The sequence below is a fragment of the Sciurus carolinensis genome, chromosome 1 (genome assembly GCF_902686445.1).
Source record: "Sciurus carolinensis chromosome 1, mSciCar1.2, whole genome shotgun sequence".
In the NCBI taxonomy this organism is placed as follows: domain Eukaryota; kingdom Metazoa; phylum Chordata; class Mammalia; order Rodentia; family Sciuridae; genus Sciurus; species Sciurus carolinensis.
Window position 1 is genome coordinate 27,813,493 of NC_062213.1, and position 26,207 is coordinate 27,839,699.

General features: G+C 35.2%; 1 protein-coding gene across 1 annotated transcript in view; it reads left to right on the forward strand.

Moving 5' to 3' along the window:
- The window catches only part of Csmd3 (CUB and Sushi multiple domains 3), a 1,190,022-nt gene that overhangs the window by 1,139,473 nt on the left and 24,342 nt on the right, over nucleotides 1–26,207 (forward strand). The window contains 6 exon segments of the mRNA XM_047516388.1: nucleotides 623–808; nucleotides 2,666–2,839; nucleotides 5,685–5,867; nucleotides 8,363–8,539; nucleotides 14,785–14,964; nucleotides 16,469–16,642. Of these exon segments, the coding sequence (XP_047372344.1) occupies nucleotides 623–808; nucleotides 2,666–2,839; nucleotides 5,685–5,867; nucleotides 8,363–8,539; nucleotides 14,785–14,964; nucleotides 16,469–16,642 (1,074 nt within the window).

Here is a 26,207-nt window from a genome sequence, read left to right on the forward strand (position 1 = left end):
GTTATTTTTGAAAGTTAAAACTGGAAGATTATACTTCTGCTCAGCTTTATTATCTTATACCTATTTGTGATATTGTATAAGAAGTCTTTAAGATTTTTTTTTATTTGCAATTCGTTTAATAATTAATGAAATTTAGTTTTGGCACATTTGAGAAAATAATTTTGGGGGCCTGAATTACTATGATACTTGAATACAGGCTTTATTTGTTGATTTCTATATAGAAGCAGATTAAAGAGATTTTTTTTTAGTGAGTTCATATTTTGCAATGAAATGTGAAAGACATCATATTGTCTGATAAAAATGAACATAATTATCATTTCATACATATTTAATTTCCTGAGGTTCAACAATAGCTTAAAATATATCATTCTTTAAATTTACCCTCAGCATAATTCTCATGGATTGTCTATTATTCACATAAATTCGTCAGAAAATCTTTCTCTTTTTATATTTCAATCACACAGATTTCAGTCCATTATCTAGATAGTTCATAAATTATTTTTATTTCTAGAATCTTTGTTTATTTGATTAATTTACCTCTGAAACTGCTTCTAAGTTTTTAATAGAAATTTGTGCAGTAGATAAATCCAAAAAACTCTTTAAAAATTTGTCACTTGTTTAGTGGTCAACTGTTCTGATCCTGGAATTCCAGCCAATTCCAAAAGAGAAAGTAAAATTGAACATGGAAACTTCACCTATGGTACTGTAGTATTCTATGACTGCAATCCAGGATATTTTTTATTTGGATCTTCAGTTTTGATATGTCAACCAAATGGACAGTGGGACAAACCTTTACCAGAATGTATCAGTAAGTAGATAATGTGAATTGTTCCTTGAGAAAATGCAATTAAAGCAATATGGATGTTCATTATTTATAAAATAGTTAGAACTATATATCAGAGGAAAATAAATTGCTTTATTCAACTGTTTTGAAATTATACTTCTACATGTTCTGCCAATTCAATGCCCAAATGTCATCTTTCTTTATATTAATATAATAAATATTTTTACATTTTCATTTTGAGCTTTTATAGAGCATACACTGATTTTTTTCATACTCTATGTTGTTATTATCTTAAGAGGAGATTGCATTTTTATATTAATATTTCAAGGCAAAATTTGTCTTGCAGTAAGCAGCCATCAGGATTTCAGAATACTTGAGGATTTAAACAGAGGTGTTACTTAAAGTTTATTGGTCTGAAATCTATCCTATAGAGATGCATATAAAATACTATAATTCTGAATATATATAGTTTTGAAGTCAGTTAACATTGAGCATTTTTAGTTAAATGTTGTATTAGGAGTTGTAGAATATTGAATAAAATAAATTGTAACAGAAGTGCATGTAATTCACAAGTACAGTGAGAAAAATAAATTAGGAGAAATAAATCAAAATTCCATAAAGACAGAAGCGAAAGTGAATTCTAAGGATTCAGTCAACTGACAGACCTCAAATTTAAAGAAATGGTGAAGGTTTGACATGACAGGGAATAAAAGTTTTATAAAAGGAAGGACTAGTGTGTCTTGCAATCTCTGTGCACATAATTTTTGGTTATGCTAAACTGTTCAATTGTAAAACTATACTCTGATCATGTTTTAATCAGAGACATTTCCTTTATATTCATCAGATAGACTTTTATGAAAATTTATAATAATGCTCATACAGTAATGAAGAAGCAAAAAGTTTTGCTGTGTCTGTAAAATTTCAGTTCTGTGTAAATAATTCAGTAAATGGGTCTGCTGATTAAAATTTATTTGACTTCTTTTAGCAAACTAGTCTAATTGTTTGAATAATGCACTCACTTTGTCTCATGTAGCTGCATCATCACATTTTTTTTTTATAGGACATGTAAACCTCTGATCTCTCATATACTTTTTGCTTTTTCATTTTGTAGACCACTCCCTAGTAGTGTGCTAAGTACTCAAATGTTTTATTAAGTTTATGTCTCCTTAAGTTCTGTTTGATACTCCAGATATACATGGCACTGTATATTTTTCCAAGTCTGGTTAACAGGGACATACGTTAATTTTCCAAGCAACCTTTAGTTATAAGGAATATTCCACCATCTGTTGACTTCAGATATTGTTATGCCAAGTAGAATTTTAGATGACAAGCCACTGAATGTTTTCTTTGTACAGCATTCCTGGAATGAAATGATTCTGAACTATAAGTTAGATTGTGGTTCACAGATCTGTCTTCACTCCATCTCCTTTGCTTCCAAAATACTTTCATTTTAATCTCTGTTTGGGCTCATTTTGAATCCTACAGGGCTTTCTATGTCCTTGTTTAGCAATCTACATCACTCCTTTCCTGAATATTTGCCTCCTTGTCCAGCTGCATATACACTTCAAATGCATGCACATATGTACTCAGGCTGTAAATTCAGACTTGTACTAACCCTTCAAACATTTTTATGCTTACGTATTTTGTAAGTTTCTTTTAAACTCATTCTCAGGATGACTGGGTTAACACAGTAGCTCCCATAACTGCAAACTCCATTTTATATTTAAAAAGCCAACTTTCACAGAGGTAGAGGTTTGTTTTCTGTAGGTTTTAGACATTTGAGTAGAAAATTTGTCCCTGAATTATTTTATAAACAAGTTGGTTCAGGTTGTTCGATAGGAGATATAAAAAAATTTTATATTCAATAATTATGTATTGTAGTGATTGACTGTGGACACCCTGGCGTTCCTCCTAATGCTGTCCTGTCTGGCGAGAAGTATACTTTTGGGTCTACCGTTCACTATTCCTGCACAGGAAAGCGTTCCCTTCTAGGCCAGTCATCAAGGACTTGCCAGTTAAATGGGCACTGGAGTGGATCACAACCTCACTGTTCAGGTACCACTGGGAAAATTGGACGATCTGTGTCAGAAATTACATCATGATGATGATGATGATGATGATGAATCGCTATACAAAATAATCTAAAGCATAATACATTTCTCTTAAAAATTGCATGAGATAAACTGAAACGTTGCTTATATGTGTACTGGAATATTTCTAAGAAATGTAAATTTAGAGGCAAATTTACACCAATCTTCCAGATGATAAATTACAGGTGTATGATTTGAACTCTTTTGTGCCTGATGTAAAGGATTATGAGGTTTTCAGATGTGTTAAGTGCTTTTGTTCATAAAAATAGTGAAACTGTTCAAGCTAAAGTAGCTATTCCATTTAGCAGATATCAAATATAATTTTCCTCAGAAGGCAATGTTTTATTGTGATTTCTAGTCATAGTTCAATTCTGTTCTACTTTTACAATTGATAACTTAATGGAATAGTTTAAAAATAAATTCTTAAAGACTTTTAATTAAATGAACCTAATAAGCCTTATGAAAATTATCCTAACTATCTACATTACTGGGCAATGTACAACTCTTGAGTTCATACAACTTTAGTCATCATCTTCAAAGGAAAAAATAGTAAAGCTTTTTAATTTCATAATCTCTCTTTTTTTTATTTTGTTTTTATTTTTATTTTTACAGACTTCATTTTGATTCATTGTGCACAAGTGGGGTACAAATTTTCATTTCTATGGCAGTACACAATGTAGATTCACAGCATTCATTTAATCATACATGTACACAGGGTAATGATGTCTGTCTCAGTTTGCTCTCTTTCTTTCCCCCACCCAGCACCATCCCATTTCCCTCTACACAATCTAAAGTTTCTCCATTCTCCTCTTACCCATCAAAACCCCTGTAAGGTATCATCATCCATTATCAGAGAAAATATTCAGCCTTTTTTTAGGGGGGGGATTGGTTTGTTTTAAGTAGCACAATATTCTCCAATTCCATCCTTTTAACTGCAAAAGCCATAATTTTATTCTCCCTTACAACTAAGTAATATTTCACTGTATATATATACTACAGTTTGTTTATTCATTAGTCTATTGAAGGGCATCTTGACTGGTTCCACAATCTAGCTATTGTGAATAGAGCAGCTATAAATATTGCTCTGGCTGTGCCACTGTAGTATGCTGATCTTGTCTTTTGGGCATAAACTAAGGAGTGGGATAGCTGGATCAAAATATGAGCCCATTTCAAGTTTTCTGAGGAATTTCCATACTGCACCAATTTGCAATTCTACCAGCAATGTATGAGTGTGCCTTTTTCCCCAAATCCACACCAACAGATACTGCTTGTGTTCTTGACAATTGCCTTTCTAATTGGAGTGAGACAAAATTATTGCATTTCTCTAATAACTAGAGATGATGGACACTTTTTCATACATTTATTAATCACCTGTATATCTCTTCACAGAGTATTTGATTAATCTTTCCAAAGATGTTTTACCTACAGCTTTTCTTCAAAAACTTTTAAATTTCTTTATTCGTCATCTAGATATTTTGATTTATTTTTGCCTTTTCTTTTTACTTATATATTGTACATTGTCTTTATATAATTTTATTTCTTTATGGGGAGATCATGTCAATAACTCATCAGTAGTTGTCTTACATTATATTCCCTTTAGACATAAAAGTTGTGACTTGGTTACTAGGTGTACAGATCTTACAACTACTGGTTAATCTTTATGAAGATTACCTAGGATTTCAAATTAACCTACATATTTAAAAATTATGTTTAATAAATCTATAAAACTGATTTTCATGAGACTGAAAGTCCAAGAAACCCATTGTGAAATTAATTCTCAGATAATTGATTATATATATATATACACACACATCATTTGTGTGTTAAGAATGTGCTACCAAATTGAAAAAAAAGTAAATTTATTCATAGATTTTTGAAAGTGAAATGCTGATCATACAATTTTGTGTGTTTATTAATATTATATCACATGAAAATAAGGAGGTTTAAAAATACCAAATACATAGACCATGTCAGGCAGACATCTAGAAAGACAACATTTTCAATACTTACGTATTCACTGCTCTCTCTCTCTCTCTCTCTCTCCCCATCTCTCACTCAACATGTAGTAAGATAGTTTGACTAGAATTATTTAGAAATTTAAGATGTGATTAAGGTACTGAGTAAATTCCTAAGACACTGAGTAGACAGTAAATTCTTAAAATAGAATTAATATCTAGTCATGAACAAAATACTTATTAGCAATCTAAGCGCAATTTCAAATTTTTGGTTGCATATAGAATTTATTTTTATGTATTATTACATGAGAAATGTGCAGTTTATCCATCCTTGGTAGTGAAAATTAGGGGGATAAATTTTAGCTAGTAGGAAGAACTGTACCATAATATTTGTGTTCCCTAGGACACCACAATACTAGATTAACAGCAAAAAAATTATCAGTAATTAGTAAATTCAGAGAAAGAAAATGTAAATTATTAAATCCAGTTTTCAATTTTAGTCTTATATAAGCATACTGTCATTTCAATCTATAGGACTGTCCGCTATAAATTTTCCATTAGGTTGGTTATTAACTGGGTTCTAGAATTACTAATGAAATGTCTGTAACCTACTTAATGTCTCCAAATATCATTGATAAGGAAAATAATACCATACTCCACAACCATTTTCTTTTCACTTAGGTTTTTCCCTTATGCCTAGATTCAGTTAGGAAATAGAAGTATTATTTTACTCTGTCAAGTTATGTTCAAACACAGCATGCACGAAAACAAATGCATACTATACTGTTGGCCTAAATGGTGAACTTAATAAATGTTTTATTGAAGTAAATTAACTTGAACTTTACTGCATTGCAGGTGATGCCACTGGTACTTGTGGAGATCCAGGGACTCCTGGTCATGGTTCAAGACAAGAAAGTGATTTCAGAACTAAAAGTATTGTACGTTTTGCTTGTGATACTGGTTATATCCTTCATGGCTCAGAAGAAAGAACATGTTTAGTCAATGGTAGTTGGACTGGAAGGCAGCCAGAATGCAAAGGTAATCTCAAGCAGACAAGGAGTATATTGTGAGTGCCGAAATTTAATGTATATCCAAATTCAATTGAATACTATTAAGAAAACTACTTCTACTGCCCTGCCCTCAACTGAGAAATAAAAACAGTAGTATTTTTGGTTCTACAGATGCCATCCTCTAATTGCATAATTTATATTATTCTCTTTGTTCATTTATGTACAAATATTATTCACAACATAGCAAACATTTAGATTGTAAAAGTAAAGCAAATATTTGTTAAAAGTGTTTAATTTTATTTCCATTATCTACAATATAGGCAGTAGGGAGAAACAGGTGGTTTTTACAAGAAAGTTACCTCAGTATCTGTTTTAACTTCCAAGTTTGTAGAAGTTTATACATGTATATGTATGTTTGTAGAAGTAAATATATGTATGTGTGCATATACATATATGTATATGTTTTATAACTAAGCATAAGTAAATTTTTTAAATTGTGGAATACAACTACAGGTTATGAGAATTCATAACATTTTAAATATAAAAGGTGTTACAGAATATGAAGGGATGGACTTACAAGTGATCTTTACTTTCTTCCTTATATTTTCACTTATTTTTGGACATATTATAAATGACTATTCATTGTTTTGTTAAAAATTATTCAGTTACTACAGAACAAAAATGGTCTCCAGTAACAAGAGAAAGTTAAACATATAAAATATACTTTATATAAAGCATCTGACCAAATAGCCAATTGGCAAACATATTTAAGCTTGTCACTAGATTGAATATGATCCTATGCTTTCACATACATTATCAGAATCATTGCTAGGAATTTATACTGGATGGATGATCTTTCATTAATAACTGTATGACATTGGACAAGTTGCCTATCCTCTCTGTGCTGCAATTCTCTACCAAGGAATGGTGTTCATGTTAACACTAACTCATTCATTGTTGTGAGAATTAAATTATATTGAATAAATTGGGATTGTCACATAGTAAGTGCTCAATGAATATCAACTATCACTTTTGTTAAGTCAACTGACTGCTGGGAAATGACTTTTATAAGGAAGGATGGTTTTGTCAGGTAGTGCTGAATGTAATTACAGCATTATTCACAGAAAACGAAAAAATACTCTTTTCCCAAATGTCAGTTTTACAGAGGTACTTGCTGCTTCTCTGTTTCCAACAAACTACCAGTCTTCCCTCATCATAAATGTTGCTCTTATCTTTTTTCATCTTAATTTAATTTTGCTTTTGTTTATTTCAATAAAAAAACATTTTTGGATAAGAGAAATTTGTGTATTAGGTGTGGGGAAATTAAAGATGGGAAAGTAGGAATGAGAATATTATTTGACTATGACCTGATACTGCCATGACTAGAGATTCTTGGTTTTCTGTGCAGAAATGTGACTGGGCCTGGCTCCCTGTTTCAAACAGTAAACCACATGACATTTTAAAAAAAAGGATAAGATGTAGTCAAATACTTCTTACATTATGTCAAGGTTGATTATATATGACAAATATATATGACCAGAGTTTAATCTTGGAAAAGCATGAGTATGCTTGACAAGTTAAAATGTCTGCTATATCATAGATTTTGCTGAAAATAATATCTAGAGTTTGATTTTTGTATTTGTATGTAAAATGTGAAGGTTCTTGTCTGTGCATATATACACATACACCCAGCACCACTCAGTAACAGGAAAATTGAAATATTTGAGATGAAGCACAAGATATGGCTGACACATTCTGAAATTATAATCCTACTTTATATGCTACAGATAGTCTTAAGTTCTTAAAGGTATTACAATGCCTTCTGATATTACAACAAAATTTAGTATTACATTTGCTGTAGGATTGCTTCTAAGATACTTTTAAAATTCCCTTGGTTTTGATGGCAAATCTTTAAACATATTATATAATAATTAATCATTAATAGGAATTTACATTTGATATTACTGCTTAGAGTATATTGAAAACAATATAAACTATTATTAGAATTCAGTTTTTTTAACTGTTTATTTTTTTGTACTTTGTGGCACATAAATAAAGATTATAACATTTTAATGCAAATCAGTTATATTTTAAATTGTATTTATTTTTTCTCTAAGAAGTACAAATATAATAATTATCACATCTTATTATTTTAAAATATATTTCAATTTTACATGAATAGCTTTTTAGGCAGACTCTTCAAATCCTTCTCTGAAAGACTTTGTGGTACCTGAAGACAATACTATTTGAGTAGTTGCTTTAATTTGTAAAGTTTTTACTGATGCTACTAACAGAAGTTTTAAAAACATGTTATGATGATTTGCATCCCAGTTATTAAGCTAATAAAATCAACAATAAATTAATCTTGAATTCCTACTACCTAAAAAGATAGTTTTCTGCTTATTTTGGAGGTTTTTATTGCTTTTCTGAAAAATTTTCAAGGATCATTTAAGCATTAACTCCTTTTTGAAAGGACTTCTACTTGCATTACTTTTTGTAATTCCTAATCACTTTGCTTTACAGCTGTACAGTGTGGCAACCCAGGTACAACAGCAAATGGGAAAGTCTTTCGAATCGATGGTACAACGTTTTCCAGTTCAGTCATTTATTCCTGCATGGAGGGATATATCCTTTCTGGACCTTCAGTTAGACAGTGCACAGCCAATGGAACATGGTCTGGTGCTTTGCCTAACTGTACAAGTAAGATTTTTCTTGATATTTAAAAATCATTACTTTTTGAAAATATTTGTGAGCATATACATATGTGTATTTTATTATTAACAAAGTCATTTGTTTGTCTACCAGCAACACACAAACACACACAGACAAATGCACACAGGCACACTCTTATTTTTTTGATTTTTAATAGCCCATTCCAATCACATGCGTAGATGTGTTAGTTATGATTTGTCCTGTTCATTGAATTTTAGAAATATTTTTAAATACATAATTTAATAATGAAAGTGCACTCAATTCCCCACGTATAATAGTAGAGATGTTGGTTAAAAAAAAAAAAAGAAAATTCTACCTGCATTATTCATTCAGCTTGGATGCTGGCTGAGTTGAGAAATTGTGCTTTTAATTAATCTTTCTCTAAAAGTTTGCCTCACAAGCAAAACTTCCAGCCTCTTACCAGCACTCATTCTGAAACTTGTGAGATTCTTGTTAAACTTACTTGCAATAATGAGAGAGAAGCTTTCTCAAAATAACTAGCTTTCTCCTGGGTAGGTAAAAGATTCTATCATGAAACCAAGATCACCCATTCAAGCATAATGCACAAGTTAACAGAGTAATTATAAATGTTGAGTAACATTCACAGAACCAAGCCAAGCTGGAAGAAAAGGAATATCTATATAATATGAGGTTGCTCAAAACAGTACCCTGATTTGGGGCTAGGGTTGTAGCTCAGTAGTAGAGCCCTTGCCTAGCATGTGTCAGGCACTGGGTTCGATTCTCAGCACTGCATATAAATAAAATAAAGGTCCACCAACAATTTTTTAAAAAATCTTAAAAATAAAAACAGTACCCTGATGTTAAAATTTGCTAAAGTTATTTTCTGTGATGTTCAGATTGAGAGACAAGATCTCAAATTTACTACAAGTAAATACCTATGGAAATACTTTTCTTTTTGTCAGCACAAAAATACTTCAGGATGTTAGTCATACAAGTTTCCTTACCTTTCCATGTTTGGTACTTAAAGTCCATAGTGCACTGTGTACACAATGTTTTAGAAAGGAGTAATAGCCTGTGCCAGGATAGGGCTTGTCAAGTGGAATAAGGGTTAACTTTCATATCTAAAATAATATATGCTCATTGATTTGCTTGGATGACTTTTTTTCTTTTTCCTTTTCTTTCTTTCTTTCTTTTTTTTTTTTTTTTTTTTTTTACCAACTAGGATTTCTGCTTCCAAAATATCCATGTCCAACACTCAGCATCTGGCAGGTCTTTTTTATTTGGGGCAAAGAGAATACATTTAATCAGATTGATTGATATAGGAATTTAGGCATTTTCTTCCAGACCAGCATTGAAATGACTCTTACTGTCAGGAACCTGAGATTTCAAAGATTTTTTTTTTCTTTTCCAGGACATTTTATTAATAGTAATATTCAATACAGTCTCATGATATATGAAAAGCATAGTCACTATGACCTCAAACACTGCATGCTCCATAACTCTGCTTATTTTCTTTTATTATTATTATTATTATTATTATTTAACTTTTAATTTTTTACAGGCTGCATATTGATTCATTGTACACAAATGGGGTTCATCATTTCATTTCTATGGTTGTACACAATGTAGATTCATACCATTCATGTAATCATACATGTACATAGGGTAATGATGTCTGTCTCATTCCACCATTTTTCATAACCCCCTCCCTCTCATTTCCTTCGGCATATTCTAAAGTTCCCCCATTTTTCTCTCATTCCCCACCATTTTCTTACACACAATAGTTCTGAGGATGGGGATAGTCTTATACAAGAGAGTACTGAGAAATATCAATCATCAAACAGGGCACAGAGAAGCTAAACATGAATCTTAGTCTTTTCAGTGGCTCTCAACCAGGGCCTATTTTGCTCTTCAAGACATTTGGCAATGTTTTGAGTTATTTCCGGATGTCACAGTGCAAAGTTGTGGGTTGTTATTGGAATCTAGTAGGTAGATGCCAGGCATGCTGCTGAAAATCCTATAATGCACCAAATACCCCAAGAATCACTTGCCTCCAAATGTTAAAAATAGTGCCAAAGTTAAGGCTGAAAAACCCAACCTTTTGGGAGTGTAAAAAGAAAATCATTTTTTGATTTGGAAGATTATGTAAATTCAGAGGCATTGTGGATTCCACCTTTCTGGAACTTCATTCTGCTACATTCTTGAAAGTAGAAGTTAGGCAATGCATATGTGTAAAGCATGGGCAAGCAAGCATGTACACTGGTGCACTGTGTGTAAAAGGAAAATATGGAATCATTCAAACATCAGTCCATGGGGGTTTGTTTACGTATTTTAGATGGTATGTGTATCTATATAAGGAAATATTATACTATTAAAAACACGTTACATAGATCTATCAACGTGTAGTAACGTGCCCAAATGTCCATTAGATATTGAGTTAAAAATGAATTATTTTAAAAAACTCTGGAAGACATATTACTTTATTTTAAAATGTACATTTATACTGTTCACATTACCCTCTGTTATGTCAAAATGGAGTAATGAGGAACCTCCCACAAAACATGCAGTGATGCCCACTTATAATCCCAGTGATTCTGGAGGCTTAGACAAGCGGATCGTAAGTTCAAGGCTGGCCTTAGCAAGTTAGCAAAGCTCTAAATAACGTAGAGAGATGCTGTCTCAAAATAAAAAGGACTGGGGGTGTAACTCATTTGGTAAGCACCCCTGGATTCAATCCCCAGTACCAAAAAAACAAAAACAAATTCAAATCATTAAAACAATTTGTATATTTTTTAGAATTTGAGCTGACAATTTATCATTCCTTCATATACTATTCTCTTATTTATTCTTTAAACAAGTATTTAATCCCTAATCATGAGTCATGCACTAGACTAGGCTCTGAGTACACAACATAAATAGACGACAAAATATGTGCCTTCATGAAATTTATTGGGGTGTGTGTGTGATATACATTTAGGGATTATGATGATTTTAGAAGATGTTCTTGAAGTAAACCATTGATGTCTCCAAATTTTAGGGTGAAACCCTAAAGGGCTTCTAATCTAAGATTTTTCCTGAAAAAAACCAAAAGCTTTTTTTGGTTGCTGAAAATAAGCTGGTAGTGAATGAACTCCCTTGCAGAGCAGGTGCTGTTTACAAAAACTGTTGCTATTGGAAACTGCCTCTTTGACTGGTTTTTGCTTCATTAGGAAGTCACCAAACAAATCCTTCTGAAGCTTTTATTGTCTGACATTTCATTCATTACGCTGACACAATATGCACAACTCTTTCTTAGTGCACGTATAAAATAAACCCTCTGTCCTTCTGGTGGATGCATCTCAGCCCATGTGCCCTGCAAATAGGTTGACTGTTCCTTCTTGCCAAGATTCAAATTCAGTCTGTAAAGGTATTGTCCAGAAAATAATCATTTATAGATGTTGTTAATTTCCTCTTCCTTACTAGGAATATTGGTCAAAACTGTAAGATGACTTAAAATAATTTTTAATAAAATAAAAAGTGAATGTTTATAATCATTTTCACATGGTTATAAATTTTGAAACTGCAGAAAGAAACATCATTTTTAATAACAAATACTATTATTTGGTTTCTTATCCAGTTCAGTTGTATCATTTAAAAAATTGTTTTTCTCATCAATAATTATAGGAATAAAAGTCTTTCTGTATACAAAACTCTAAACAGAAGTAAGACAGAAAGACTCAATGAGTTTGATTTCAACAAACTGTCTTGTAGGCCCCAAAAGTTATAAGATTGAGTGTCCTAAATATCATACTTTAATTTAAATGCTATTATTCATAATGGTAAAACTTCTTAGGCTCTACAGGTGAGAATAATATGAAAATATTCTTGCTATTCATAAATCAATATAAAATAATAAATACAATTTAGTTAAAATGTTTTTATGGTTTTCTATGCCTTAACCTGTTGTTAGTCTTTAACCTTGTGAAACGAGTCTTAAAAATCAGAATCAGGTTCCCATCCCCCTGGTGTTAAAGAGTGAACACCAAGAAATGCCAAGGCAAGAGCAAAATCTTTTATTTAAAGGATAGAACACACACACACACACAGAGAGAGAGACAGAGAGAGACAGAGAGAGACAGAGAGAGAGAGAGAGGGGAGAGAGAGAGAGAGAGAGAGAGAGAGAGAGAGAGAGACAGAGAGAGAGAGAGAGAGAGAGAGAGAGAGAGAGAGAGAGAGAGAGAGAGACAGACTTCTCCAGAGAGGAAGGGGTCCAAAGTCAGTGACCTGAGGGAGTGCTGGTGCTCTGCCCCTTTTATAGATTTTAGGTTTCCTTTCTTCTTCTGTCCCCTACTCCTCTTATCTTGCCTGTGTGGTGACTAAAAGGGCAGGAAGAGAACTGTCCAGAGTGTACCTCGCCCTATATTCCATATCTTCCAGAAAAGGCAGGAAAGGAGCTGCCCAGGGGGCATTCATTAACTCCTTGCTGACAGAGGGTATTCATTAACAATTCCTCGGTGACAGGGGCCATTCATTAAAAACTCCTTGCTGAGAAGAACAGTTCCCTGGAGGTAGGTAACCTTGACAACAGGTTGGAGGTTGGGGAAGTGCTCTCGATGTATTAGCATTTTATTCCTTCCTTTTGAATCATCGCCATCTTCCTGGCCCAATCACTCATTATGTATACTGACTATCCTCCTGCCGTATCCCACTTGAACCTCAAAAATAGTGAGAAAGGTTAATTTAAGAGAGATAGATGGGGGAAGACAGAGGGAGAAAAAAAGATGAGAGAGAGAGAGAATCCAAGTTTACCTGGGGGAATTAGTTACCCTTTAAGAATAAAAAGATTTGGTAGACTAAAAGGCAAGTCTACTACACTGTTTTTAATCTTCGGAAACCAAAAAGCATAACTTGTATTTTTCTTTTTCTTAGCTGCCTAGAAATGTTTAACCACTTGTTGACCAAATCTTAAATCTTGTGCCTCAAAAAAGTTAGCACTTTTGTGAATTATTTATAATCTTTGGTATATTTCATTTTTAAATCCCATTTTGTTTTATTTGTATTTTCTAAGCTTTCTCAAATCTTTTTGAAAGTTTTTAGGTGGTATCATAAATAAATCATTATATTATACATGCTGTCACACTTGTGCATAAGATCAGTGCAATTGATCCTAGAAGGATCCTGTGTTTAGAAGTTCTTTTATGGCCATCTTAAATTTTTAATAGTTTCATCTTTGATTCTGTGTTTTATAACTGAAGTCTACTGGGACACTGGAACATGTGCTAAGAACTTGGAATGAGCACTCTGCTTCCCAATATTCCTGAGTTGGGTCCTATGCTTTTGCACCCCACAGCCTGGTGGCCCTGACCCTGCTTGGTCTCCCTATTCTTGTTCCTGCTCTGGGATCACCAATGCCTTTAACACAGCTTATTGATCGTGTCATCAGTAGAGAGAGGTTCACACTGTGCTGTTGTCTTACCTTCCATTGGGGGTTGATTGCAAATGTGGAGGATCAGAAATGGTACATTCATGGTGGTTGGGGGCATAACTGTCCCTGTCCTAAGCTGATAATACTGTGGAATATTGGTCAAGGATTTGGACTGGAATGACCTCACAACCATCCCAGTTCAGGTAGCAAGCACACTGTAGAGTAGAAGTTGCAATTTTTTGAGGTTGTCTTCTGCCTGGGTTGACAATTATTTGTTAGAAATGGGAAATTGATTTCCCCACAACCAATAATGATTTCTTCTTCAAATTTTGAGCCCACTGAGTCCAAAGTCAGGCATTATATCCTCTGTGTGATCATTTTACATTTTATATTCATTCAAAAATATTTCTTTTAGACTTAGTATTGTTTTGAATAAAATCTATTGCTATATCCAATTGAGTGATGCTGTGGGGAAAACATACTCTTAGTCCAGCAAGCCACATGTAGGAATACAAACTTTAGATGTGTTAGAAATGATTTCCTACAATGGTTTCTCTGTGGTCATATAATGCAGGTTAAAATGGGTTACTGCATTGGAATTTCCTACAATGTCATGGCATATTTACCTAGGTTGTTAAGGTCCTAAGTGATTATTTCTGAACCATGTGTATAGAATTTGTAAAAAGCACACCTGATCATAATCAAGAACTGCCAGTATGTGGCTTAAACATGCTTATGTTTTATAGTTAAAAATGAAAATGATAACTAATTTCCCCTGCTTATGTATTAAATGTACCATATGCTTACTGCTACTCTCCATTAAATACATGCACATTAACCATCTGCTCTTCTAATCCAATACTGACAGTCATCAGTTGTGGAGACCCAGGCATACCAGCCAATGGATTGAGATATGGTGATGATAATGTGGTTGGACAAAATGTTTCCTACATGTGCCAGCCAGGTTATACGATGGAATTAAATGGTTCCAGAGTCAGGACTTGTACTACTAATGGCACATGGAGTGGAGTAATGCCAACTTGTAGAGGTATGATAATGACTTTATCGACATTTTCAAGTGATAACCACCACATATCTCCTTAATTTTTATATAAAAATTTAAAGTACAATTTTTAAAATTTTTCAGTTTATTTCTTGTTTATGGTATTGAGAAATGGCTTACATGTTTTTCTTTAAAAGCCTATTGTAATATTCAGGATTTAAGAATGGTATTTTGACAAAAACATTATATCTTATTGTGAGTGGTGGCAATGAATGCAACAAAAAGAACACAAATAGGATGTACTCTGATACATAATCACCAATGTTACTTATATTGATTGGCAAATATTTTACAAAGAATGTAACTTTAATGAATTATAACTAATTTAGGAAGCCACTTGAGTCAAGTCATTCAAAGATGGGGCACAAAACTTTAATTTAGGAACAGCTAGTCTGAATTATATATAGAACTGTCATTCTTCTAAGCAAAGGGAGTAACTTTCTTCAAAAAATGTAAACTTGAATTATTCATTTTTTTCCTATATGGGTATAGATTTGCAACTTTATGCTATTTATTTCCTCTACTGGAAATATTTTCCTTATAGTTCCACTAGTTTTCTGATTGTGAATACAATGTCAATTTGTATTGTTTTAAAATAATTGAAATTTATAGTTTATGCATCTTTGTAGATGTCAACGGATTAATAGTTTGCAATCTCCCTGACTTACACCGTATAAAAATAATAGTTTCAATGTGATATTTTTCTGGATTACACAGTTTCTAAATTGGATCACTATACATATACAGTTAGTATATTAAAAATATATGATCAGATGAGCTTAGAGGTTATACATTCATTAATTCATACTGGCAATTGCAATGTTAATGAACTTGAAAAATTATTCATCTATGTCACTAGTCCACGTAATACTATTTGAAGTTGGTATCTCTCCTATCCCTTTCATCTCGGCTACCTTAGTCAATCCGTTACTGCTTCAGAACAACTTAAAACAATTTAAACCAAATAAAGTTTTAAAATTTTAGAAATACATTTATAGATCCTATAATAGGTTTTAACTTATGAACCTAAGTGGTTATGGGAACCAGTTTGGCTATTGTAACTGGACACATGATCTGTTTTCTAAACTGTTACACAACTATTTCCAAATTCCTTAGTTACAATGCTGATAACATATGTAGCCAAGCCACCAAGTTCTTCAGTCTAAAAGTCTTGAAAAATAATTTTATATAAAACCAATAATTTATCAGTTGCAATATGCTGTCTTTTCTTAGAGAGAAGGAAGCTCGCTATTTTTTAAAAGAATTTCTGACTACCAGTAGCCATTATGTTGCCAAGAAAAAGTAGCATCCTGGAGGGATTAATTCCAGGGATGTTTCAAGAATACTACTAGGAGAATAAAACATGTCACAGGGCATTGTCCTCTGAAAGGTTATATTAGCACATATGCTTCTTCTAATGATATTTATTTATTTTTTACACTCAGGATATTTCAACAGCTGTGTCTAATCACTTTTAATGTAATTGCAGCTGTTACCTGCCCAACCCCTCCCCAGATCTCTAATGGAAGGCTGGAAGGAACAAATTTCGACTGGGGTTTCAGTATTAGCTACATCTGTTCTCCAGGATATGAATTATCCTTTCCTGCTGTTTTGACCTGTGTAGGGAATGGTACCTGGAGTGGAGAAGTACCTCAGTGCTTACGTAAGTATAACTTCCATATTATGATGATGTGTTAAACTGACGATTGTTACTTAAAATTTTCAAATTTGCTAGAACAAATATGAGTTTGTTAAGCTCCCTCCAATGCTTAGTTAAAATTCAAATTTAAAAGTATTTTCCAGTATAGTCACTCTTTTTTTTTTTTTTTATTGTAAACAAATGGGATACATGTTGTTTCTCTGTCTGTACATGGAGTAAAGGCATACCATATATGTAATCATAAATTTACATAGGGTAAAGTTGTTTGATTCATTCTGCCATTTTTTCCCCTCCCCCCCACCCCTCCCACCCCTCTTTACCCTCTATACAGTCCTTCCTTTCTCCATTCCTGCCCCCCTCCCTAAACCCAACTCCAACCCCAACACTAACCCTTCCCACCCCCCATTATGTGTCATCATCCACTTATTAGCGATATCATTCTTCCTTTGGTTTTTTGAGATTGGCTTATCTCACTTAGCATGATATTCTCCAGTTTCATCCATTTGCCTGCAAATGCCATAATTTTATCATTCTTTATGGCTGAGTAATATTCCATTGGATATATATACCACAGTTTCTTTATCCATTCATCAATTGAAGGACATCTGGGTTGGTTCCACAATCTGGCTATTGTGAACTGAGCAGCTATGAACATTGATGTGGCTGTATCTCTGTAGTATGCTGATTTTAAGTCCTTTGGGTATAGGCCAAGGAGTGGGATAGCTGGGTCAAATGGTGGTTCCATTCCAAGTTTTCTAAGGAATCTCCACACTGCTTTCCAGAGTGGCTGCACTAATTTGCAGCCCCACCAGCAATGTAAGAGTGTACCTTTCTCCCCACATCCTCGCCAACACCTGTTGTTGCTTGTATTCTTGATAATCGCCATTCTAATTGGGGTGAGATGGAATCTTAGGGTGGTTTTGATTTGCATTTCTCTTATTACTAGAGATGTTGAACATTTTTCCATATGTTTGTTGATTGCTTGTATATCTTCTTCTGTGAAGTGTCTATTCATTTCTTTAGCCCATTTGTCAATTGGATTATTTACATTCTTGGTGTAGAGTTTTTTGAGTTCTTTACAGATTCTGGAGATTAGCGCTCTATCTGAAGTATGATTGGCAAAGATTTTCTCCCACTCTGTAGGCTCTTTCTTCGCATTGCTGATAGTTTCCTTTGCTGAGAGAAAGCTTTTTAGTTTGAATCTATCCCAGTTATTAATTCTTGCTTTTATTTCTTGTGCTATGGGAGTCCTGTTGAGGAAGTCTGGTCCTAAGCCAACATGTTGAAGCTCTGGACCTACTTTTTCTTCTATAAGATGCAAGGTCTCTGGTCTGATTCCGAGATCCTTAATCCATTTTGAGTTTAGTTTCGTGCATGGTGAGAGATATGGGTTTAGTTTCATTCTGTTGCATATGGATTTCCAATTCTCCCAGCACCATTTGTTGAAGAGGCTATCTTTTCTCCATTGCATATTTTTGGCCCCTTTGTCTAGTATGAGAAAATTGTATTTATTTGGGTTTGTGTCCATGTCCTCTATTCTGTACCATTGATCCACCTTTCTATTTTGGTACCAATACCATGCCGTTTTTGTTACTATTGCTTTGTAGTAGAGTTGAAGATCTGGTATTGCGATACCCCCTGCTTCGCTCTTGCTACTGAGGATTGCTTTAGCTATTCTGGGTTTTTTATTCTTCCAGATGAATTTCATAATTGCTTGCTCTATTTCTGTAAGGTACATCATTGGGATTTTAATTGGAATTGCATTGAATCTGTATAGCACTTTTGGTAGTATGGCCATTTTGACAATATTAATTCTTCCTATCCAAGAACATGGGAGATCTTTCCATCTTCTAAGGTTTTCTTGAATTTCTTTCTTTAGTGTTCTGTAGTTCTCATTGTAGAGATCTTTCACCTCTTTTGTGAGATTGATTCCCAAATACTTTATTTTTTTTGAAGCTATTGTGAATGGGGTAGTTTTCCTAATTTCTCTTTCTGAAGATTCATTGCTTATGTATAAAAATGCCTTAGATTTATGTGCATTGATCTTATATCCCGCTACTTTACTGAATTCACTTATGAGATCTAAAAGTTCTCTGGTGGAATTTCCTGGTTCCTCTAAGTATACCATCATATCATCAGCAAATAGGGATAGTTTGAGTTCTTCTTTTCCTATTCGTATCCCTTTAATTTCTTTGGTCTGTCTAATTGCTCTGGCTAGAGTTTCAAGGATGATATTGAATAGAAGTGCTGAAAGAGGGCATCCCTGCCTTGTTCCAGTTTTTAGAGGGAATGCTTTCAGTTTTTCACCATTTAGAATGATATTAGCCATGGGTTTAGCATAGATGGCCTTTACAATGTTAAGGAATGTTCCCACTATCCCTATTTTTTCTAGTGTTTTGAGCATGAAGGGATGCTGTATTTTATCAAATGCTTTTTCTGCATCTATGGAAATAATCATGTGATTCTTGACTTTAAGTCTATTGATATGGTGAATTACATTTATTGATTTCCTGATGTTGAACCAACCTTGCATCCCTGGGATGAAACCCACTTGATCATGGTGCACTATCTTTTTAATATGTTTTTGTATGCGATTTGCTAAAATTTTGTTGAGAATTTTTGTGTCGATGTTCATTAAGGATATTGGTCTGAAATTTTCTTTCCTTGATGTCTCTCTGTCTGGTTTAGGAATCAGGGTAATATTGGCTTCATAGAATGAGTTTGGGAGAGTTCCCTCCTCTTCTATTTTCTGGAATACTTTGCAAAGTATTGGAATGAGCTCTTATTTAAAAGTTTTGTAGAACTTGGCTGAGAACCCATCTGGTCCTGGACTTTTCTTTGTTGGAAGGCTTTTGATGACTTCTTCTATTTCATTACTTGAAATTGGTCTATTTAAATTGTGTATGTCCTCCTCGTTCAGTTTAGGCAATTCATATGTCTCTAGAAACCTGTTGATGTCTTCGAAATTTTCTATTTTGTTGGAGTATAGATTTTCAAAATAGCTTCTAATTATGTTTTGTATTTCAGTCGTGTCTGTTGTGATATTTCCTTGTTCATTCTGAATTTTAGTGATTTGGGTTTTCTCTTGTCTTCTCTTTGTTAGTGTGGCTAAAGGTTTATCAATTTTGTTTATTTTTTCGAAGAACCAACTATTTATTTTGTCAATTTTTTGTATTGTTTCTTTCGTTTCAATTTCGTTGATTTCAGCTCTCAGTTTAACTATTTCCTGTCTTCTACTACTTTTGGTGTTCGTCTGTTCTTCTTTTTCTAGGGCTTTGAGCTGTAGTGTTAGGTCATTTATTTTTTGAGTTTTACTTCTTTTATTAAATGCGCTCCATGAAATAAATCTTCCTCTAAGTACGACTTTCATAGTGTCCCAGAGATTTTGATATGATGTTTCTTTGTTCTTGTTTACCTCTAAGAATTTTTTAATTTCCTTCCTAATATCTTCTGTTATCCAATCATCATATAGTAGCATATTGTTTAATCTCCAGGTTTTGGAGTAGTTTCTGTTTTTTACTCTTTCATTAATTTCTAATTTCAATCCATTATGATCTGATAGAATACAAGGTAGTGTCTTTATCTTCTTGTATTTGCTGACATTAGTTTTGTGGCATAATATATGGTCTATTTTAGAGAAGGATCCATGTGCTGCTGAGAAGAAAGTGTATTCATTCTTGGTTGGATGGTATATTCTACAAATGTCTGTTAAGTCTAAATTATTGATTGTGTTATTGAGATCTATGGTTTCTTTGTTCAATTTTTGTTTGGAAGATCTGTCCAGTGGTGAAAGAGGCGTGTTAAAATCACCTAGTATTATTGTGTTATGGTCTATTTGGTTTCTAAAATTGAGAAGGATTTGTTTAACATACATGGATGAGCCACTGTTTGGGGCATAGATGTTTATGATTGTTATATCTTGCTGATTTATGCTTCCCTTAAGCAGTATGAAATGTCCTTCTTTATCCCTTCTGACTAACATTGGCTTGAAGTCCACATTATCTGAAATGAGGATGGATACTCCAGCTTTTTTGCTGAGTCCATGTGCATGGTATGTTTTTCCCCATCCTTTCACCTTTAGTCTATGGGTATCTCTTTCTATGAGGTGAGTCTCTTGCAGGCAACATATTGTTGGATCTTTCTTTTTAATCCAATCTGCCAGTCTATGTCTTTTGATTGATGAATTCAGGCCATTAACATTCAGGGTTATTATTGAGATATGATTTGTATTCCCAGTCATTTGGTTCATATTTAAAATTTTTGACACATCTTGGTTCCTTCTTTATTTGACAGTTCCTTTAGGATAATTCCTCCCTTTGCTGATTTGCTTCTTTGTTTTTTATCTCTTCCTCATGAAATATTTTGCTGAGAATGTTCTGTAATGCTGGCTTTCTTTTTGTAAATTCTTTTAGCTTTTGTTTATCATGGAATGATTTTATTTCATCGTCAAATTTGAAGGTAAGTTTTGCTGGGTATAAGATTCTTGGTTGGCATCCATTTTCTTTCAGAGCTTGAAAAATGTTGTTCCAGGCCCTTCTAGCTTTTAGGGTCTGGATTGAAAAATCTGCTGATATCCGTATTGGCTTCCCCCTGAATGTAATTTGGTTCTTTTCTCTCATAGCCTTTAAAATTCTGTCTTTATTTTGTATGTTAGGTATTTTCATTATAATGTGCCTTGGTGTGGGTCTGTTGTAATTTTGTGTATTTGGAGTCCTATAAGCCTCTTGGACTTGATTTTCCATTTCATTCTTCAGATTTGGGAAATTTTCTGATATTATTTCTTCAAATAGATTGTTCATTCCTTTGGTTTGTTTCTCTAAGTCTTCCTCAATCCCAATAATTCTCAAATTTGGCCTTTTCATGATATCCCATAGTTCTTGGAGATTCTGTTCATGATTTCTCACCATCTTCTCTGTTTGTTCAACTTTGTTTTGGAGGTTAAATATTTTGTCTTCAATATCTGAAGTTCTATCTTCCAGCTGTTCTATCCTATTGGTTATGCTTTCTATGGAGTTCTTAATTTGGTTTATTGTTTCCTTCATTTCAAGGATTTCTGTTTGGTTTTTTTTCAATATCTCTAACTCTTTATTGAAATGATCTTTTGCTTCCTGAATTTGCTCTGTTAACTGTCGATTGGTGCAATCGTTCAATGCCTGCATTTGCTCTTTCATCTCATCATTTGCTTCCCTAATCATTTTAATTATGTACATTCTGAACTCCCTTTCTGTCATTTCTTCTGCCATGCTGTCGTTGGGTTTTATTGATGTAACATCTAGATTTGTTTGGGGCATTTTCTTCCCTTGTTTTCTCATATTGTTCAGGAATCAGTGGGTCATTAAGATATTGCAGATTTCCTCTATCAACTTATGATGTCCCTGAAGATTGCTAGTATATCCCCTCTTATCCTTCAGTAGCCTGAAGTCTTGGAGGAGGTTGATAATGCAGAGCTCCATGAAGAAGCTGCCTCTCTAGGGGTGGTGACCCTCAGGTGGCGTATATTCCCTGCTAGTGGGCAGAGGTGCCTCCACTTGTTGACCAATGGTCATCCAATGGGGAACTAGACTGCGGGCTGAGGCAAGGCCTGTTTGTGCCTGTGTCTCTGGTTTTACCGTCCCTGTGGGAAAACCTCCCCCGGCCGGGAAGACTCACTCGGTGGGGACGTCTCGCTGGTCAGTTGCCCTCCTAGAGGTTCCCCTCAATCTACAACTACTACCTGGGCTGGGCTGTCTTCCTCTGCAACGATCCCAGGGGCCCGGACCTACGTCCTGGGCCTGGGAGCCTCACCCTTCGCAGGCGAGTCTCCTTAGGCTGCCTCTCCCAGAGAATCTGCCCGCCGCCCTGGAAACTTCGCTCCGCCCCTAGGCGTGTCTCTGTGCAGCTCTTCCAGCAAGAAGCCACCTAGCTCCTGGGACCCTGCTCTGCACCAATTGCCTGGCTATGCAGCCCCTCCTCTGAGCCACCACCTGGAGCCCCGTACAATAGCTCCGAGACCCAGAGACCCGCCACACGCCTCCTCCACCGGACAGCAGCCCGGTTTCCGACGCAGTCACTAGGAGTCCAAACAACTCACTTCGGGTCTCCTCCTCCTGCCAACCACCCGTAGCCCTAGGCAGTCACTCCAAGTCCAAGTGACCCGCCCTATTCCTCCTCCTCCTCCTTGGGGTAGCCCCCCGGGTGTTCAGGAGCGGTGCCTCCGAGACCAAGTGACTCACCACGCTCCTCCTCCAGGCAGGCCACCGGTGTTCAGGAGCGGTCGCTTTTAGTCCAATCAACTCACCACTCGCCTCCTCCTCTGGCAACCACCTGTGGCTCTGATGCAGTCACTCCTAGACCAAGTGACCCACCGCTCTCCTCCTCCAGGCAGGCCACCAGTGTTCTGGAGCAGTTGTTCTGAGTTCAAACAGTTCACCACGCAGCTCCTCCTCTGGCAACTGCCTGTGGCTCTGATGCAGTCACTCCTAGACCAAGCGTCCCGCCGCGCTCCTCCTCTTCCTCCGGTCAGTCCCCCGGTGTTCAGGAGCGCTGGCCCTGAGTTCAAACAGCTCACCACGCAGCTCCTCCTCTGGCCACCGCCTGTGGCTCTGATGCAGTCACTCCTAGACCAAACGACCCGCCGGGCTTCTCCTCTTCCTCCGCCACCCCCCGGTATTCAGAAGCGGTCGTTCTGGGTCTAAACAGCTTGCCACGCAGCTCCTCCTCAGGTAGTTGCCCGGAGCCCCAGTGGTTGCTCGAGTCCAAGCGCTGTGCTGAGCCACCTCCTCTACGATGATCCCAGTTGTCCGTGTTTACCGCTCCAGCGGGGGGAGGGGCGTCTCGCCGAGCAACTCCACTTCACAAATTCCCTGTGTTCCGGGGCTACCGCTCCATCCGGGACACCTCCCCAACAGGAGAGACTCACCTGGCGGCTTTGAGTTGGTCCCAAGTCTCTCACTATCTCCTCTTTTGAATCTTGCATCCTAGAGCAACATGAAATGCAGCCGCCCTCTAGTCCGCCATCTTGGCCCCCGTCCCTCTTTATATATTCTTATCATTGTATTCTTATCATGTTCCTTCTGGTCTGACTCCACGTTTTAGGCTTAACTGTTTGGGTGATAAACTTGTCAAAACAATTTTTTCAAAATTTTCCTCAGAGAAGAGACCCTCTTAGATTACTTTTGGAAAATAATTCTTATTTATGTCCAATTGATCTCATTTGATTGCTTTTTAAATTTACCCACAAATCTCTGTTCACAATAAATCTGCCACTTTTACATGTTCATTCACATCGAGTTCTCATTATGATATGTTTTTGTACATCTAAAATTAGCAGGGTAAGCATAGAAATTAAAGATCATGGGGCTGGAGTTGTGGCTCAGTGGCAGAGCACTTGCCTGGCATGTGTGAGTGTCTGGATTTGGTCCTCAGCACCACATATAAATAAGTAAATAAAATAAAAGATCCTGTGACAACTAAAAAATATTTTAAAAAATTAAAGATCATTATTTGTAGAGAGATTACTGTATAATGTATACCCAGAAAGTATTATTTCAGAATTAATTTGTAAGAATACAAAGCAAAACAAAAATCATATTTATATTACAAATAAATTATTGTAGCATGAGTTGTAGACAGTTGGACCCTACTTAGATATTTAGTGTCTCTAAACCCAACATCAGTAGAGTCTTTTGCTTACTACATGAAAATCCCCAGGTAGAAAACAGATGGAGTAACACAGCAGGGGAAATTGAGTTTTACGGTTGTCTCTCCCTCCTTTCTTTATTACTGCACAAAAATAAGATTCTGAGATGAATGATTCAACAAGATATGCAAGAGAAACACTTCAGAAATAGGCCATTAAATAACTATAGAAATGACTGCTCAAGCTGAAATGCTCAATGATGAAATTCACTTAAGAAAGCATGCATCAAATTCAAACTATGCTAGATATATGAAATTGAATAAGACAAGGTCCTTAGCCTACAGGTTTGAGATTATTCTGCCAGAGTGCTTGAATGCCAAGTGGCAGTAAAGTTTATAATACCTGAGAGAGGATGAAAATTAAAAGAAAACACAATAAACCAATGTTTGTGTTATTTTACCTATATTACTTTACTCTGAAAAAAATTCTCTTTTGTTACACAATATATTCATTGATTACTTTTATTTTTAATTAAAAAACAACGTTGTTAGAAAAGAGGTTTAAGAATTCAAGGTTTATCCTAAAATCCTTCTGGGAAGGTTCTTTGAATATTGACCCCCCCAAATAAAGTGTTCTATGATTAGGATAGGAATGTAGCCCAGTTGACCTTGGATCCCTACTTTATTCTTGTTTTCCTGGCAGGTATCCTGTCCAGTCAGAGACCTCCCTCACACCACCCAACTTATAAGGATCCCAAGGCAATAGTTACTCTTAAAAATATATGGTTATTGCTCCTTTCTTTGCTTCACAGGGAAATAAGTTTTTAGGTGCTAAATCTGCACATTTAAAAATTGACTGAAATAACAAATTAAACGTTGTGCGTTTTGACCGCAATAAAGAAATTGAAAGCATTTGATATAGGTACATTTGCCTGGGTTATCTACTAGATCTGAAATGATTCGATCTTATCTGCTATTACACGTCTGTGGGCTCATGCTAGGCCAGTCACATTGGCCTCCTTATTCTTTGTCTAGCTTGTTGGATATGTCCTAGCCCAGAGCTTTGGCATTGGAATGCTCTGCCTTCGAGAATCAGAATGGCTGAACTCTGTTTCCTTCATAGCTTTTCTAGTGAGATACCCTTTTGGCAGTTTATGTCACATCTGCCTCCACCTCCTGCCACCCACTGTGCACACACATACAGACCCGGCACCTTTCTCTTGAACTGGAGCTTATTACCTTCCCACATACTACCTCTGTTTCTTATTTATTGTGTTCATTGTTAGTTTCACTTTAAGCCCCATAAGGGTAGGGATTACTTACTTTATTTTTACTGATAAGTCCACATACCTAAAACCACTGAGAATAGTATTAGTCTTTAGCAGTTAATAATGTATTTTAAATGAAATCATCTAGACTATTTGTTTAGAAATCCTGTCAAATGCATTTCTTCAGTGGTTTTAATAGATCACTGACATCTCTTAATTTAAAATATTCAGCTTTACTTTGAAGAGGAAGGAATAAGATATTTGGATATGGTATTCTAGTGTTTGGAGTACAACACATAACTATGTCTTTTATAGACATGTGAGAAAAGGTGGTTGTAAGCTGAAAGTGGTGGTTCATGCCAGTAATCCCAGTGACTCGGGAGACTGAGACAGGATGATCGCAAGTTCAAAAGTTCAAGGCCATCCTGGGCAATATAGTGAGGCTCTAAGCAACTTAGTGAGACCCTGTCTCAAAATAAAAAAGTTGAAAGGGATGGGGATGTAGCTCAGTAGTAAAGTGCCCCTGGGTTCAATCCCCAATAAGAAAAAAAAGAAGAAGAAAAGAAAGGGTAGTTGTAGAGAAGGAGCTGGAACACTGGTGTGACACAGCTTCCTAGAGTCATACATCTTTTCAGGATCGTCCAACTTTCCATCATGTAAATAGAGATATGTGACTTGATTCC